General features: G+C 49.7%; 1 protein-coding gene and 1 long non-coding RNA gene across 5 annotated transcripts in view; one reads left to right on the forward strand and one right to left on the reverse strand.

The window, feature by feature from the left end:
- The window catches only part of LOC138498049 (NFX1-type zinc finger-containing protein 1-like), a 1,106,230-nt gene that overhangs the window by 510,830 nt on the left and 577,197 nt on the right, over positions 1–18,203 (reverse strand). For all 4 annotated transcript variants that reach the window (XM_069621891.1, XM_069621892.1, XM_069621893.1 and 1 more), the window contains one exon: positions 2,362–2,493. In XM_069621891.1, coding sequence (XP_069477992.1) covers positions 2,362–2,493 — 132 coding nt within the window. The remainder of the gene's footprint in view (positions 1–2,361; positions 2,494–18,203) is intronic.
- Positions 4,311–18,203, forward strand: part of LOC138498050 (uncharacterized) — a 52,755-nt gene continuing 38,862 nt past the window's right edge. The window contains exon 1 of the long non-coding RNA XR_011278690.1: positions 4,311–4,986. This is a non-coding gene — a long non-coding RNA (uncharacterized lncRNA). The remainder of the gene's footprint in view (positions 4,987–18,203) is intronic.

The raw sequence follows: 18,203 nt of genomic DNA on the forward strand, positions 1-18,203 counted from the left end.
TTTCCAGTTGGGACTGCCCTCAGGAGATCCTGAATCCCATCAAGGCCCTGCACGCTGCCACATCAATGCAGGTACGACTGAACACCAGTGGCCTACTCTCGTCATCCATAACAACAGACAGAGGGGTCAAACAAGGCTTCCCACTAGCACCAGCCCTTTTTCTGGCCTATTTTGGGGACTATAAAGATTCTCTAATCAGCACACGAGTATTACCCCCAGAACTGGGTAAAGAGAAGATCCCGAGACTCCTGTATGCAGACGACCTCATTCAATTGGACCAGACCCCAATTGGTTTACAACGGCAGCTGTCTGCATTGACCACATATACAGCCGCCAACGACCTAGAAGTAAACAAACAGAAAACGAAGATAATGGTATTTGGAAAGAATCGAAAAAAGATAAAGATGAAGAATATCTCGTGGTATCTGGCCACAAACAAAATCGAACAAGTGGCTGAATTTAAATATCTTGGAGTCCTCATTGACTCCACGGCCAATGACTCAGCGATGCAGCACCATCTTTCTGGAAAAATGAAAACTCTAGCCTCGCAAGCAAAAATACTGGACAACAAATACGGACCTTTTTCATTGTTGCCACTACTTAAATTCTACAGGGGCAAAGTTATCCCGGCCATCACCTATGGAGCCGAGGCCATGCCATCTTTACCTCACTTCATATTGGAGAGTCAGTTCTGGCGCTCAGTACTGAACATGCCATCTTCTACTCCGATTGCTCTGATTAGACGTGAACTTTCCCTCTCCTCCTTAGAGTCAATTGTGAAAAGAGCGTCAGTTATGTTATATCGGAAAATAATAGATCCTTCTTCCTCTGCAATTTTCCAGATGGTCCATGAAGAGGTGAACTCAAGCAAATCCATGTTATCGTCCAAATGGGAGCAAATGTGTTTACAGCAACTTGATATCTGCGGCAGCTCGATTGAAGAACTTCTGGGGAACCCGACTAAAACTAAAACCCGATTAGAAGAACTGGACTGGATAAATACATTGGAAAAGGCATCTGAGTACAAGTTAACTAGCCACCTTCCACCAACAAACAGAAAACTGAATGTACTCCAACCCTTCCTGACAAAGCACCCAGACAAAAAAACTAGGAACACCCTACTCCGTGCGAGGCTAAATTTGCTACCTACAAATGAGATTCTGTACACAAGGGGCCTTTCAACAACAAATACTTGTCGCTTTTGTAATAACATTGAACAAAGCGAAACTTTACGGCACCTTTTACTACTATGTCCAGGTACTGACAAATTTAGATCACCATACATTCTCCATCACTTAAAAAACTCCTATCTGAGGGAGGAAGAGCTCTGGTGGGAGCGCTTAATAGGAGGCTTGAGAACATCTTGGTCTATTGCAGCCACAAAAATTTTGGATCAGATCTTCGACATGTACCCCCGTCTTAACGGACCTGGCCACAGTTAGACAGTTTGACAGATAATTGTTGGAACTGGGGAGTGTTTTTCGTTCATCTTCTTGTAAAAATCACCACGGTGATTATACACTCGTAATAAAAAAAAAAAATTACTTCTAGCTGCGTCCTCGGGTTGCACCTCCCTCATAACATTGTACTTGTGACCCTGAGGAAGAATCCTGTGGGATACAAGAGTTTGGTTGTGACTATGGTGCATCACACCTCTGAAAAATATGGTCGCTTTAGCACTTGTCTGTAAGTAACTGATTGTTCTGTTTTTTAACGTGTGTGAGATGTATCATTTTTTCTGTATGATTAATACAATGTTTTGGTTATTATGACATATGTGTTTATCATTCTCTGTTTTTTTGGAATAGGATAATGACCATAATATAGCCATAATCCATGACTAATGCATGGTGTATTACGTCTGTGCTTTGCAGGATTTGGAACGGAAATCCGAATACATGCTGCATAATGTGGCAAGAGCAACATATACAAGTTTGAGTCGAGTTATCTAACAGAATCCTACAAGGTCAATATCTAGTGACACCCCTGATACCACAACTGGCCAAAATCGTTTCTTGGCCTTAACTGCTCAACCATTGTCGTTTTATCAGTTCCCAACTTGGACCCTATACTAGGGCTCAAGGGAAGCCTCCCAGGTCTTTCTCTAAAAATGCCTGCAGATATTTTATCTGCGTACAGGTGTGAAAAGTGCCGGCGCAGTCATCACATGTACGCTACACTAAGATGGCATGACAGTTCTTGGGTATTGTCATAGCCCCAAATGTGTGTTATATAGGATGTTCCTTTCAGTGGGTCAGTCCTCACCTTAACTTTTGTGCCATTCCTTCACCCGCAACCAATATGCTTCCTGTACACGTGGGTGCATGATGTGTCACACTTACACTGCCCATCATGACTCACCTTCCGAAAAAGGTTGTCAGCCTGGATTTCTGGTTCGAGCTCTGACGCTGTTAGGATACCTCGGTTAAGGTTCTCCAAAATTGCAGAGCAGTCGGGGATCTCCTTCTTCAGGGAACGTAAAGGTTCCATGATCTGTTTTGAAAAAACATACATCAAAGCCTGGTTTAGTTACTTTATTGATATATTTGCAGAGTTACAGCATATAACACACTGATTGGATCTGCGTTGATGGTAAAGATGTACGTGGTCAAAAAGTGCGCAAAGGAAAGGACTTGCAACATAAAAAAAACACAGGTTAAATGGAAACAAACACTCACAGCTGGAAACTAACAAACTCACTATGAGTTGGGTGGTATTCCGCACTGGATTTCCACATGTAGAAATGACAATTTGTGAAAGAGGAAATCTTAGTTTCCACATGATAATGAGTTTACTGCTAGCCCATAGCAATCATGCAGAATTGTAGGAATACTGCCCAGCATTTTTTTGGCATCAACAGAAAAGCTGTTGGGTCTTATGTTAGCATCCGTACTTTTTTGTTCAAGTGGATGTGGAAAACCTCCCAGCTCTGTGATTCAATAGAAAAATCACAGCTCCCAATGAATCCTATGGATGGAGGGATCCCATTTGTGCAGAGGCAGTCACTGTACCAGCTGGAGAGAGAGATGTAGAATCTGCTGTATGCCCTGGACCTGTATGTACAGGCAAGTAAGTGGCATGGGGAAGATGGGATGAAGGGGTGTGCATAAAAGTAAGTGTTTGAAAAAAATTACATTAAACATACAGATAGCAATTGTCTTATGCAAGCTGCAGTGAACAGCCATCTTTTTACTAGATCTATATGCTTAATGCTAATTTATTTAAAACTAACTTCCACACATTTGTCAGCCTTCAAAGGTATTTAACAGGTTTATGGACATTAATTAAGTACACTTGGCAAAATTACAGTACATTTTGAGATGGTGATGTAATCATCACAGAGGTGCTATAATTTGACAAAGAATACTTTAATGAAGCACACATACCCAGTAAATAGATTTGAACGATGCAGAAATGTACAAAACTTACTGAGAGTTGGGGGCGTGGCTACAGAGCCATGCGATAGGAGCGATTCCACACGGCTCCTGCTGATCCTGAATAATCCTTACGAGAAACTATGATAGAAGTCAACTGGTCGGCGTGTAACTGAGGCAGAGGAGGCATGAATATGTAAAGCACAAAATGCTTGATTTCCATTGAATATTGCAGTGCTAGCCGAGACTTATGTGCGGGAAAAGTTTGGCAGCGTCCTGGCGAAGAATCAACAAGATGGCAACCGACCAGGAACAAAGGACGCAGCCGAATGGTCATTGCAATTACTGAATGCAGCCACCGCACGGAGGGAGAAGAAGCAGACCCCGGATGGCAGCACACATTGCATTGTTGGGGAAGTGAGCGGGCCGCTCTGCACCGGACAGAATGGCACAATAGCCGAAGAGGTGACAGTAAGAAACAAGGAAACCCGAGCAGTTGACCCTGAAGGGCATCCCGGTGAGCCGCAACAGCGAATGAATGTCAACAGACCGGTGCCGCACAGTAAGTGCGGTAAGAAGAGTAACTTGAAAGCCGTAACCGCCATGGAGAGCAAGACGGCCCGGTGAAGGCTGGTAGTCCCACGGCCGCAGGCGCGCTAACGTAGTGGTTTAAACTGAGGATAAGACACAGCAGTGAAGACGTGCAGGAGTGTCCCTGTCATGCGAAAATCCTGAATGAATAGGCCCCATGGATACTGTTGACAGAAAGAGCGCAACAGTTGCAAGCACATTACGATATTGTCCAAACTGCCATGGATGGTAATTGACAAAGGAGCCGGGCATAGTGAGACCCATTGCGTAAGGAAGCACAGTAATATACAACACTGGAGAGTTGAAGGATAGAAGTGGCGATCGCATGAGGGGAGGATAGGAAATTGGATTGTGCAAGGGGCTGCTTCACCCTAGGTGCTCGTGGGGTGACAAAAGTAAGGAACGGCGGCAGACGCTCAGAAGAGATAAGACCGCATAACCCTGCAGGCGACCCGAGGAACATGAGGTGCATGGGCTCATGATAAAGAGCTGGTGCATAGAAATGCATACAGCGTTAACAACGGCCGTAAAGAACTGAGACGGGATTCACAAACGCGCGCGGCCGGAAATGAAGGTGACGACGGGAAATCCCGAAATGGAGGAGGCACCCCGATAACCCGGGCGGTGTCCTCCTCCTAAAGACTCCCCCTCCCTCCTCCACAGGATGGAGGGGAGGTGCCCGCCGAAGCGCGGCAAAGCGGAGCAAAACCCGCGAAACGGCGCAGCGCGCCAAAAAGGAAAAAGCCCGCGAAGGGGGCAACAATGGAAAGGGGAGGGGCTACCCCCCTTTATAGTGAGCGGGCTTCCCACTGCAGGCAGCATCCAGCTTTGGCAGTGGGACGCCCGCCTGCCAACACAGGACTTCGTTTTGGCTCGGTTTCCCGTGTTCCCGTTTGATGGCGTGCTCTTGTTTCTGGTGGCTTTCCAGTGAAAGGACTGTTCCAGTGAAGCGGTTCCAGCGCCGAAGGAGCAGGGTCCCAGAGAAGGATCAGCAATCGCAGAGAGAAATGTGCAGTCGGAGGTACGTGTGGGGGAGGTGCAAGGACTAGAAATGGTTCCTTGGCGGGTTGGGCCCATATGGCCCTCGGGTAGCACCCACCCTCCCGCTGCTTACCTCGCGGTCATAGTCACGTGCACAAGGGCATTCAGTTACGGTATGGCCTCTGGCTAATGTGCAGCAAAGAGGTCAGTCCATGTATGGGCGGGCATGCACACGGCATTGGGAGATTGAGGGGCCAGGCAGATCAGCGCATGGGGTAACAGGCTGGATGGGTTTAACCACTGTATTAGCCCGCAGGGAAAACTTACTGGGACTAAAAGCATGGCGGGTACGCCTTCTGCGAGACTAGCGGAAGTTTGCCCACTCCGCTTTAAGATGCAATAGGTGAAATGGTGATTTTATGGCGGGGCTGGTCGAGGCGGCATAGAGGTTAATTTTGCATCTCGGTTGTATAGATGGGGGTATGCTGTTGATGCGTTCGTTGCCTCCCTTTGGGCACACCGGACAGGCACTACGTGTAAATGTGCGTGGGCTGCGAGTCGGGATTTGCATCCCGCACTTCGAGTAGGGGCACCAGGGTGGAAACTGCATATGCTAGATAAGGCCTCCGCGCAAGGTGTTTTGTCGTGCCACGCGTTTTCTGACTATGGCTTGCATGGCGCAAGTATTCACACTCTGGACTCTGAGGCAGCCCTACCATGTGGCCGACTTCCAGCAATTTTGTTTACAGATAACGTGTTATGAAAGCAATTAAGAAGGCAGTGTTACGTGACTACACTAGAAATGCACGGTAGGCATTCCGATTCCATAATCTCTGGCCAGTCAATTCCAAGGACGTTAGAAACTAGGAATTGTGCGGGAGGTGATTCAGCTGAGGAGGTGTCCAGCTAAGAGGGGTCATGTTTCCAGTGGGGACGGGCGTCGAGGGCGTGTAGAAAAGGGCTGTTGGAGTATTGGTGGGGGAGGGGCAAGGAGCAAGCTGGTTCCTGGGCAGGTTGGGCCCATAAGGCACGTTGGGGTAATCCCCCCACCCGTTTTTGCTTACATTGCTGGAGAATTGTGCGTGCAATTGTAGACAAAAGCAAGCATCAGACACACTGGCATCCTGTAATTTTGGGGGCGGTTGAAAATCTGGACAGCTTTTCTGAGCAGCTTCGGCATTGGTGTGTAACAACGGCCGAGGGGCCAATGAAAGGAATGGGTGGCAGGTGAGGTCAAAAGCCAACAACACCAAATAATGCGGTACTAGGCCCTGGGGCAGTGGGTTTGCAAAGGCGGTTAGGCCATACCAATGGTGATTGCGCTTCATTCGTGCCCACCCCGTACGGAATGATGCGGTTACCAAGCCCGGGGGCAGTTGGTGTGCAAAGACGGTTAAGCCATACCAAATGTGTCTGCGCTGTATCCACACTGATGTGTGGCTTCTGTGGGGAGGTGGGTTTATGTGCCTCGCCACAGTCCGGGGAGGCCACTACGGTAACTGGTGCAGGTTAAAAGGCTACTCCCATGACATCACTTTCGCGTAGTTGGACACCTGAGAGAGGAGCAGAGGAGTCCAAGCTGGCGGACCCTGTGCGGCAGCAGCTTGTGGGGGGGGGGGGAAATAGTCTGGGCTTGCCGAATGTTTACGCCTGTTAGGAGGGCGAAGGAGCCCCGTGTTTATTGGGATACACCATGCCGTTGGAGTTCCGGGGGAATTAGCAGGTTAACACTGTTACTTAGAGCAGCGCTAAGTTTGCCAGGGTGGGGCAAATGTTTGGATACTGAGTTTGAACGTTAACATTGTTATTTAAATCCACGCTAAGAGCGCCAGGGTTGTGTAAATTGTCGAATACTGGGTCTTTCGGTGCCTGGCTAAGGCGTTGGTTGCCGGGGGCCCGGGGGAAGGTGAGTGGGGTTAGCAACAGGCCCAGGGTGGTTGCTGCTCCACCAGTGCTCGGGTCTGGGGTGAGGATCTTGGTGTTTTTTCCCCGGGCATGCAGAGGAGCTAGGCCACGCTTTTAGAGGGGAATGCAGGCTTTCAGCAGATTGTCGTAATGCAAAGCAGTCTTAGAACAGCTACCAGTGGCTAAAGCGGTTTATAAGCCTGGCGTGGGCCAAATGTGCTCGCAGGGCAAGGGCGGCATACAGCCAGAGGCTGGGCTTGTTCGCAGGCCGGCGAAGCGCTTGGTTGCAAAACGGGAATGTAGACTGCTGTTTGACGTGAGCGCTGCTATTTTAGGAAGATTTAATTTATTATTTATTGAAAGCAGGGTTTTGTCGGTAGGACGCCCCGCGGCACCTTGTTTTCTGGAGGGAAATGTAATATAATATGCGGTGTAGGGTCAACTACATGCCTTTATTTGCAATTGTAATAATCTCATACCGGGGCACAGGGTCCGTTAGGTGTTAAGTACAGGTAGATGTGGCGGGCATCCCCAAACGCAGAGTTAATATTACAGGGGTACATTGGAAAGACACTTGCTGGCCTAGGGAGCAAAAACGGGCACCAGAAAGCGGTTGGTATCAAGCTAACAATCTCACACCGGCTGTGAAGAGGGAATTACATAACTTAAATGTCAAACGCTGCACATAGGGTCAGGGGTCTCCTGTTGCTCTTGTCCTTCATAGCAATACACTCCAGGATTCTCTGCAGTGCATAGGTGCCCAGGGACGGACATCATTTCACCAAAAAATATCACAGGGAGCAAAAGAGGCATCACACGACCCTTGATCCTAATGACAACACGAAAAGGGATGTCAGCGGCCCACACCCTGAAGTTACATCTTGGGAAACGAGGGAACGCGACCCTTCACCCCTCAACAATACAGGAAGTGGCATCACAGGGCATTATTTCTAAGGACACTACGGGAAATATGATTATGTTATCACAAGAGTCATATACATTCCGTGCAAGATTGCAACACCACATGTATCGTTAACATCAGTGTGTATAGGCCCATATTACCAAATCACGGTATTTGTAAGCAGTCGGCCAAGGCCAAACGGTAAAGAGGTGTTAGCATAAAGCTACTACGTTTAAGCCCTTCATATAGAATAAATACACAGACAGTAGAACCACCATGGTGCCGATTTGTCAAACTCGGCAGGATGAAAGGCTGGGTTGACCTTGCCGGGAGTAGAACGGACAACTGGCAGATCCACACAGTGACAGCCGGCGCTCACCCCACTGAGCGACCTTTCAGTCTAGAACTATCAGAATTACAGCCACACCCAGAATCATAGAGCCACAGGGTACTGGCGCTGCCCTGGAGCCCCAAGTAAATCTAGGAGTAACAAGGGGGTCAGTAGGAGCAGTGACGGCAGCAGCACGGGGGCATGCCCTAGGGGCACGGCTCCATTCATGATCATTTAGGGTTCCCAATAGTTACAGATGCATCACAGGGTATCACGGTCGAGTCTGTTGCCTTCAAGCTCGCCCATTGTACCTGTCACCTAGGCGAAGATCTCAGTAGGGATCTGGGTAGAGACCAGCTCACTACACCACAGGCAGGCGTCAAAATGGGAGGCATCAGTGCAATGGTGTTTCTTTTCTTCAAATTAACCCCTATCAGGTGCGGGTGGCCAAGTTGTGGGAAGGCAGTACCATAGGAAAGAGGGGTGAGCCTTCTAGAGGGTACAATGTGCTATTGTGAAGTCCCTACGATGACATTGGTTAAATCGGTAGACGTAAGGTAGTCTGGCGGGGCATACAGCCCTCGTAGTTTTATGCCCACTTTGGGTATAAGGGGGCAGTCATACTGCTACTATACACGGGTGTTTCAAGGCGCATTGTTGCCCCAAGTCAGCAGCTCAAGCGGTTACCAGGCATGTTTCTGGGTATAACTCTATGGGGAGGCAACTTGACAGTTATCACTAAGGTGGCAGTGGCTGGAGCCCTGAGACAGCGAAGGGTGTCAAAGGGTGTGCATGCGCCAGGTATGGTTAAGGTGCTATGGTGGGGAGAAGGGGATGTAGGGCTAGGGCGCTCAAAACCAGGAGTAACATTAAAGTAGGAGAAGGGTGCCTCTGAGGATATGGCTAAGGAAATTTGCTGGGTTACAAAGGACCACACTCATCCAACACTCGCTCGGCCCGGGCAGGCAATCCGCAGAGGATTAGGATGGTGGAGGTTAGGCGTACAGGACGGGGAAAAGGAAACCTGGCATAAGACAATGGGGAAAGACGGCAAGGTGGAAATGCTAACAAAGGAATCCAACTCAAGCCAGTCGAGGACGGCGCTCCCCCAGTTGGTAACGCCTGCAAGAGCAGGCAGAGCAAAGTTAAATTGGAGGGGGGGTGCTAGCCTAATAAAGGATGTTGAAGTATTTACTGTGGATGAAATATGATGAACAATGTTACCTCAGAGAGGGGGTAAACCAGAAACCAGTGGTCTGCGTTCAGGCCAAGGAATGTGGAGGTCAGAGCCCGGAGGAGAAGTAGATCGGTATGGGTTGTAGGACATTCATTTGGAACCGGTTTGGGTGCACGGGGTACCAGGAATGAAAGGGGCATAGCTGCAGGGGCAGGTGCGCAGAGGTCGGGGTGTTTTTTAAAGGTATAGCAGGCCTGAAAAAGGAAAGTTGACATGCCACCTTCTCTCCCCAGCAGCGGCAGCCCGGAGGAAAAGGAGATCGGTCTGGGTAGGAGGACACTCAGTTGTGTCTAGGGCTGGGGCAAGCTGGACAGAGGAATGGACGGCCGGCGAATTTGAATCGGGTGGCTCGGGGGGGCCAGGAATGAAAGGGGCGCAAGGGCAGGTGCGCAAACTGCTGGGGAAATAGCAAAAGCCGGACGTATTGGTCATACACTCGGGAGGTAATAGCCTGACAAGCCTGGGAAGGGGGCTCTAAGGCGGAAAATGATATGCTCATTACAGGAGCTGGCAGGGCAAGTGGGTGAAACGGAAGTCATGGTCACTGATAATTCCGAGGGCAGAATGGAGGGGCACGGATAATCACGCAGCCTTGGAGAGGTCCAGACCAAAACTAAATTGTGCAATGGCAAAATGCTGCAGGGGCAGGGGTTCGGGCCAGATCAGGCACGGCCTGATTAATTTAAAATCCCCAGAGTATTTTCTTAAAGATGGAGTACATTTGTTACCACTGGGAGTAGAGCTATTCTACTGGATCATTGGCACAAAAATCCTAGAATGTAAGGAAGGAAGCAGGGGGGAGCCACGGTGGGCGGTAACCCATCTGTGGCGTGGCAGTGTTTGGGCAACCAAACACAAGATACAGACTCCGGATGAGCCAGGAGAAAGCTGGAAGGGTCTTCGCCCTTCTCAGACCAGCGCCCCTTGGGAGCCTAACACGGCAGGGGCGTCTGGGGGGGAACAACAAGGGCTCAGCTTCCCCCAAGGAAACGGCACTCTCCCCGCCCCCGAACACCTGCATGGGCAGGCGAGGCTCAGGCGCAAAGGGTTGGGAGAGTTGGGCCTATGATGGACTGTTGGAAGGAAAGGGGGAAGCAGGTTTTTGTACACGGAGCAGTCGCCGCATCTTCAGAATTATTTCCACTAATGTGTGCAGTGGTGGTTATGATATTGTGAAAATATATCTGCGGCCTTTTATGCCAAACAAAGCAAGACTCATGTTACACTTTTCTGGGGGGAAAAGAGGAATGAGTTATTGCTATGTAATGGGTCCAAAATGGACAGATGCACGGGTTATGAAGGTGACGACGGGAAATCCCGAAATGGAGGAGGCACCCCGATAACCCGGGCGGTGTCCTCCTCCTAAAGACTCCCCCTCCCTCCTCCACAGGATGGAGGGGAGGTGCCCGCCGAAGCGCGGCAAAGCGGAGCAAAACCCGCGAAACGGCGCAGCGCGCCAAAAAGGAAAAAGCCCGCGAAGGGGGCAACAATGGAAAGGGGAGGGGCTACCCCCCTTTATAGTGAGCGGGCTTCCCACTGCAGGCAGCATCCAGCTTTGGCAGTGGGACGCCCGCCTGCCAACACAGGACTTCGTTTTCCACCCACCCACCCTACAAACAGAACATGCAAGGAGGCCTGATCGTCGACGTCGCAGGACAACAGGCGGTGTGGCGGTGTTTGGGCAACCAAACACAAGATACAGACTCCGGATGAGCCAGGAGAAAGCTGGAAGGGTCTTCGCCCTTCTCAGACCAGCGCCCCTTGGGAGCCTAACACGGCAGGGGCGTCTGGGGGGAACAACAAGGGCTCAGCTTCCCCCAAGGAAACGGCACTCTCCCCGCCCCCGAACACCTGCATGGGCAGGCGAGGCTCAGGCGCAAAGGGTTGGGAGAGTTGGGCCTATGATGGACTGTTGGAAGGAAAGGGGGAAGCAGGTTTTTGTACACGGAGCAGTCGCCGCATCTTCAGAATTATTTCCACTAATGTGTGCAGTGGTGGTTATGATATTGTGAAAATAAATCTGCGGCCTTTTATGCCAAACAAAGCAAGACTCATGTTACACTTTTCTGGGGGGAAAAGAGGAATGAGTTATTGCTATGTAATGGGTCCAAAATGGACAGATGCACGGGTTAAGGCAGGCAAGGGCGCTGGTCACATGGGAAGCAAGCAGTGGATTCCCTATCCGACGGGTGACAAACAACAGTACAATACAGCGGAGGGTGTCCACTTTATCTGAAAGCCATGCAGGCTTAAGCAACTTTCGCACCCCAGAAGTGGCAACAGCTGGGAGGCTGCACTCTGCAGATAGCACATAGCGGTTAGGACAAGAGACAGAGCTCAAGTGGAACCTACAATACTGAACTCGTACGCCTTCCGAAATTGTGAAACTGACATGGTCAGGACTAAAGGAATACTCATACAGCTGGCACTGGAAAGAGGCACAACATGGGCAGGCTTGCCAGGTAAACTGAGCACTACACAAGCTGTGCAGACATTGAACGCTGGCTGGTGGGCACGGTCACTGGAGTACTATAAACAGTGCACGGGAGCAGAAGACGAGAGCTGGATTGGGGTACATGGCAGAAAATGCAATATGGAAGGCCAACCCTTGGACAGGAGGGAACGTTCAGAAAATTAAAGAACTGGGGGGCAAAATAAGTTTGTCTTTTCAGAGTGACAACAAAAAAGAAACCCCCAAGAACAGAATGAACTGTCCCCAACACGGTGATTGAGACCTATCACGAAACAGTACCTGACACGTCTGGCGTACTTGTGTGAAGATGGCATCTAAGTTGCCCAGAGCCACGGGAAACAACCTACCCTAGAGGAGTTCGCTAAATTACCACCAGCAGTGGAAGGGGCCAGACCTAAGAGACAGCACACACAAAAAGAAGAAATCACCGCTCGCAGCGACAAACAAATACTGGATTCCATAGCGGAATTAAAAGTATCTTAGGAGAGCAAGATGGGGGCTGCTATCCAGGAATTGAAGACCTCGCTCGAGTGCAAAATTGACGCAGTAAGTGTGGACGTTAATCTACTGCGACAAGATGTTCAAGGAGGTAAAAGCCAACACAGGCACATGCTGGACCAATGAAACAACAAGTGCACAACCTTGAAAGCAGAGCTGAAGAAGCAGAAGGGCGTGCGCGCAGTAATAATGTACGCATTGTGGGACTTCCGGAAGGATCGGACCCGACAAATTACATCTAGAATATGTTACTGCAAGAGATAACCGGCGGAGCACTCAGCCAGGGGTTCACAGTGGAACGAGCGCTCAGAGCCTTGGTCAGAAAGCCACCACTGGGAGCCCCCCCCACGGCCGATCATCACTAAAATACTGGACTATAAAGACAGAGAAGATCTTGGAACATTTCCGCAAAGGGGGCGGACGATAAGCAGAGCATCGGCAAACATCAAGGCGTACCCGGACTACACCCTCTTGGTGCAGAGACAACGTATGAACTATGTGGCGGTCCAAAGGAGACTGCGGGAGGCGGGCTACAGATACATGCTGCTGTATCCGGCGAAGATGAAAGTGCCCCATAAAAACAAGACCCTTTTTTTTTCACCAGAGGATGTGATGGCATGGCTGGACGCAAGGAACTGCCCATCAGGACCGGGAGACGAGGCGGAGAGGGAGATGGAGAAGTGAATCTGTACCTTCGCAAGGCCGCACATGCGGACATGTAGATCCTATGGAGAGAAGTACAGCAAGTATACTGACTTTGGGACTATATTATAATCGCGCATTAGATCCATACCCCGGATCTATAAATAAATACAGAAGATAGTTGACCTGAGGTGTGGGAGTTATGCAGTGATTAACATATAAAAACGTATCAAACTGTAGCTTCAATGCAGGAACAGAGGAGACGCACCTATACCCCCAGTAGTTAGATTAGGTAGGATATTAGTAGTAAAGTATCCCTCCTGCTGGGTTCCGAGTATCGGCTAGGCCGCAGAAGAACAAGTTACTTCTTACCTTGTAACGTTCTTTCGACGGGATGTTCCTCCGACGTATTCCTTATCTTAGATATCTCCTTCCAGCTCTGCTGGCCTCGGAAAATTTTTCTCTAGAGGGCGCTGCGCGTCGACGTCCTCCGAGTCGATGTCCCTCGACAGCCGCCGTATCGACGTCGACGTCATCCTGCCTATAAAGGCCGCGCGCAGCGTCCGTTGCTCAGTTCCGTTTTGTAGCCCACAATAATTCTTTCTGGACTAAACTAATCACCCTGAAGGAGCGTAAGCTGCAACAACAAGGGAAGTAGAACTGCGGGGATGGATGGGAGGGTCGATAAGGAATACGTCGGAGGAACATCCCGTCGAAAGAACGTTACAAGGTAAGAAGTAACTTGTTCTTCGAAGGGATTGTGTCCTCCGACGTATTCCTTATCTTAGATAGGCTCCCATAGCAGTATTCTATCATTGGAGGAGGGAGTACTGACTTCACGCTGTCTTCTATTGATGAATAGAGTGCAGTACAGCCCTTCCAAACCTAGTCTCTTGACTGGAGGAGGAATCCAAGTTGTAAAATCGTGTAAAGGTATGGATAGACGACCATGTAGTTGCCGCACAGATGTCTTTAACCGGCACACCTCTTTTGAGGGCCGATGAAGCTGCAATACCTCTGGTCGAATGAGCCCTAAGGTTTTGAGGGGGCTCTTTCCCTGCCAGTTTATAACATTCCAGAATGGCTAGAATGATCCATCTGGAAATGGTCTGCTTAGTTATTGGTAACCCCAGCTTGTGACCTGTGTAACCTACAAACAGCTGGTCTGCCTGTCTTATCCTGGCTAGTCTACTGATGTAAAAACTTAAAGCCCTTCTAGGGTCTAGCCTGTGTAACCTCTCTTCCTCTTTCCCCGGATGAGGAGGAGGATAGAAAGATGGTAGGGTAATCTTCTGAGTGATATGGAATTCAGAAACCACCTTTGGGAGGAAATTAGGCTTCACTTGCAGGACAACTTTGTCTTTGTGAAAGATTGTATGAGGGGGTTTACAAGAAAGAGCTTGTAATTCGCTCACCCTTCTAGCAGATGTAAGTGCTATTAATAAAACAGTTTTAAGGGTAAGGAATCTTAACGAACAAGAATGGAGTGGTTCGAAAGGTGAGCCCATCAGGAAAGTTAGGACTAAGTTTAAATCCCACAGGGGAACTTGGAATGGTCTTGGGGGATAAACATTGGTTAAACCCTTTAGAAACTGTATTACCAAGGGTAACTTGAAATAGGATGGTTCTTCCGCAGTGCGCTTAAAGATGGATAGCGCTGCGAGATAGCCCTTAATGGTGCCAACTTGAAGGCCTGAATTCGCCAAATATAGTAGGAAGGACAAAACCATTGGTGTACCACATGAAAAGGGGTCGATATTCTGTTCTCTACACCAGCTGCAAAATCTGTTCCAACGGCATCGGTATAAAGACTTTGTTGCTGGCCTCCTTGCCGAAAGCAACACCTCCATAACATCATCAGGGAGGTCCCAATCCTTGTACCTCAGCCTTTCAGAAGCCAAGCGTGAAGGTTGAGGGTTTTGATGTCTGGATGGAGAACCTGACCTCCCTTCTGTGAGAGTAGGTTCTCTCTGAGTGGAAGTCGAATTGGAGGGCAGATGGACAAGTCTAGAAGGTCCGGGTACCACGTTCTCCTGGCCCAATCCGGGGCAATTAGGATCATGGTTCTCCGGAAACTTCTCAACCTCCTGAACATTTGAGGAATGACAGGGACCGGTGGGAACGCGTACAGAAGCCGAAACTCCCAGTCCACTATGAACGCGTCTCCCAGAGCTCCTCTTGGGGGAAATTCCCTTGAGCAGAATAGATCGCACTTCCTGTTGACGCTGGTGGCGAACAGATCCACCTGAGGGGTTCCCCAAAGGGCGAAGATCTCTTGAAGGACTTCCTGAGCTAGTTCCCACTCGTGGGAGACTGTACTCTGCCTGCTCAGAGCGTCCGCTGTCAAGTTCTTCTCTCCAGCTAGGTGAACTGCCGATAGAGAGATTCCTTCTTGGATTGCCCAAACCAGAGCTGCATCGCCTCTCTACACAGGGGTAGTGATCCTACGCCTCCTCTTTTGTTGAGGTAATGCATGACCACCGTGTTGTCCGTCATTATCAGGACATTTTTCCCTTGTACAGCTGGCAGGAACACCTTCAGCGCAAGTCTGATGGTTCTCAGCTCTAACAGGTTGATATGTAGTCTGGACTCCGATGGAGACCAACGACCGCTGATGGTCAAGTCGTTTGCGTGGGCTCCCCACCCCGTGAGTGAGGCATCCGTGACTACTGTTATCTCCGGCCAGGGTTGCCAAAACTGTTCTCCTTTCAGAATGTTCTCCTGACAGGCCCACCACTGAAGGTCTCGAGCCACCTTGTCGGGAACCTGAAGAAGATCTGTCATTCTTCCTGAGAACTGTGACCACTGAGTCCTCAGTGCCCACTGGAGGGATCTCATTCTCAGGCGAGCCTCTGGCACAAGGAAAATGCAGGATGCCATGAGGCCTAGCAACCTCAAAAAGTCGAAGGCTGGGAGACGTTGGGCATTTTGGAACTTGGTAACCATCTGTAGAATATCTTGAGCCCTCACCTCTGGTGGCGAGGCTTTTCCCAGGGAAGTGTCCAGGATCGCTCTGATGAACTGGAGTCTCTGCGATGGTATCATTTGTGACTTCTTTAAATTGAGGGAGAAGCCCAGTTTGTGAAGGGAGTGGCACACGTGATTTAGCTGGATCTGAGCTTGTTCCGAAGATACAGCCCTGATCAACCAATCGTCCAGGTAGGGGTAGACGTGAATCCCTTCCCTCCTTAGACTTGCAGCCACTACCGACATCAGCTTGGTGAAGACCCTCGGGGCGTAGGTCAGCCCAAATGGCAGCAATCGAAAATGATAATGAGAGTTGCCAATTGCGAACCTCAGGTAGTTCCTGTGTTTGAGATGGATAGGCACATGGAAATAAGCGTCCTGAAGGTCCAGAGATACCAACCAGTCTTGGAACTGAAGGGCCTGGAGGATCTGAGAAAGAGTGACCATCTTGAATTTGTCTTTCCTGAGGAATTTGTTCAATTCTCGCAAGTCCAAGATGGGTCTCAGTCCTCCGTCTTTCTTTGGAATGAGAAAGTAAGGGGAGTACCAGAATTTCCTGCAAGAAGAGCGGATCTGGAGCTTTTTGAGAGCTGATCCCCGGTGGATGACTCTGAGGTATGCGTAGGAAAGGCAGGCAGTAACCTTGGGCAACTGTTTCCAATGCCCAAGCATCTGACGTGATAGCCTTCCATTCCGCCAGATGTTGAGTCAACTTGCCTCCTACAGGTGTCCTGTGAGGGAAGTCCTCAGAGTGGTTTTGGGGCAGCTGATGCAGATGCCGATGGTAAAGAGGCACCTGCTGTTGCTGCGGCTTTTGAATATCTACCCCGGCCACCTCGGGTAGTTCTTCTTTGTCCCCTTTGAGCCGGTAGTCCTCTACCTCTTCCGAATGCGGAGTAGAAGCGAAAGGACTTGCCCCTCGCAGAGGTTCCTGTGGGACGAAAAGGTGTCTGACGGATTACAGCGCCTAGGGATTTTGCTGCTGCTTTTGAAGTTTCTCTAAACTGTCATCCGCCTTTTTCCCGAACAAAGAAGAGCCATCGAATGGCATGTTCAAGAGCCTGGCTTGCACATCTGGGGCAAAACCAGACTCTCAACCAAGCGAATCTCCTGGTTGTTGTACTTGCCGCCATTGCTCTGCTGATACTGTCAGCTGAATCAATGCCCGTCTGGAGGGATTCGCACATAGCGTCTTTACCGTCCTGTATGATATTCAGGAACGCCTCCCTTTCTTCTCCCTCCGGGATGCAGTCAGTCGCTGTAGAAGCACACTCCCAAAGTGTATGGCTGAATCTAGCAAGGGTGCAAGTAGCATTAACAGATTTTAACGCCATGCTACATGCCGAAAAAACTTTCTTTGCCATAGCATCATATTTTTTATCGTCCCTGTCCTGCGGGATGGTAGGATAAGCCGTCTTGACATCAGTAGAAGATGCTGCCTGTACCACCAGACTTTCTGGGGATGGGTGTTTTGACAAAAACTCCGGGTCTGTAGAAGATACCCTGTATTTTGTAGACAGTTTTTTATTTACTGCCGGGACGACATCTGGGGTTTCCCAGTTTGTCATAATCTTCCTCTGAAGAGCTTTATGAAAAGGCACCACAGGATCTTCCTGTGGGCCTTTGTCAAGAATATCCGTGAGGTCATCTTGTTGGAAAGATTGTGAAGGTGCAGACCACCCCATAAACTCTGTGATCCTGGCCATTAAGGCTCTATAGGGGGTTTCAGCATGCTCCCTCGGTTCTGGCCTAGCAAACTCCACCTCAGGGGAAGTGTCTAACCCACTTGCCTCATGTAAGGAATCATGAAGATCCTTTAACCTGCGTTCTTCAGAGGAAAATTCCTCTCTAATTGGGGTTACAGATCCCTGCAACTCAAATGTGTCTTCCTGTTCAGACAATTCACCCTCTTCCATAATTGAGGACATAGTTCCCAATTGTTCTGAACTCATAAAGGGTGTTATCCCCATTTCCAAGGCAGAGGGTGCCGAACTTGTCATAATCGGCCTCGAAAATGTCGATGTCGTCGACGCCGACGAAGGCTTCGAGCGTGGCGTCGAAAAAACAAAGGCGGAGGCCTCGATGACTTCGACAGAATTGGGATTCTGCTCGACAATCTCGACGCCATCGTCATCGAGGACCTGGGGATAGTCACTGGGTGTGTCGTAACCGTGACTTTTCTTGGCGTCGACGCCGGTGTCGAAGCTGGCGTCGAGTCGACAGACCCGTATGTCGAAGGTCCCTTCGACAACGGCGTCGAAGACACCGACCACGGCGTCGACGGAACCTTCGTCGACGGAACC

Source organism: Ambystoma mexicanum, chromosome 5q (genome assembly GCF_040938575.1).
Source record: "Ambystoma mexicanum isolate Mex_15411 chromosome 5q, UKY_AmexF1_1, whole genome shotgun sequence".
Lineage (NCBI taxonomy): Eukaryota > Metazoa > Chordata > Amphibia > Caudata > Ambystomatidae > Ambystoma > Ambystoma mexicanum.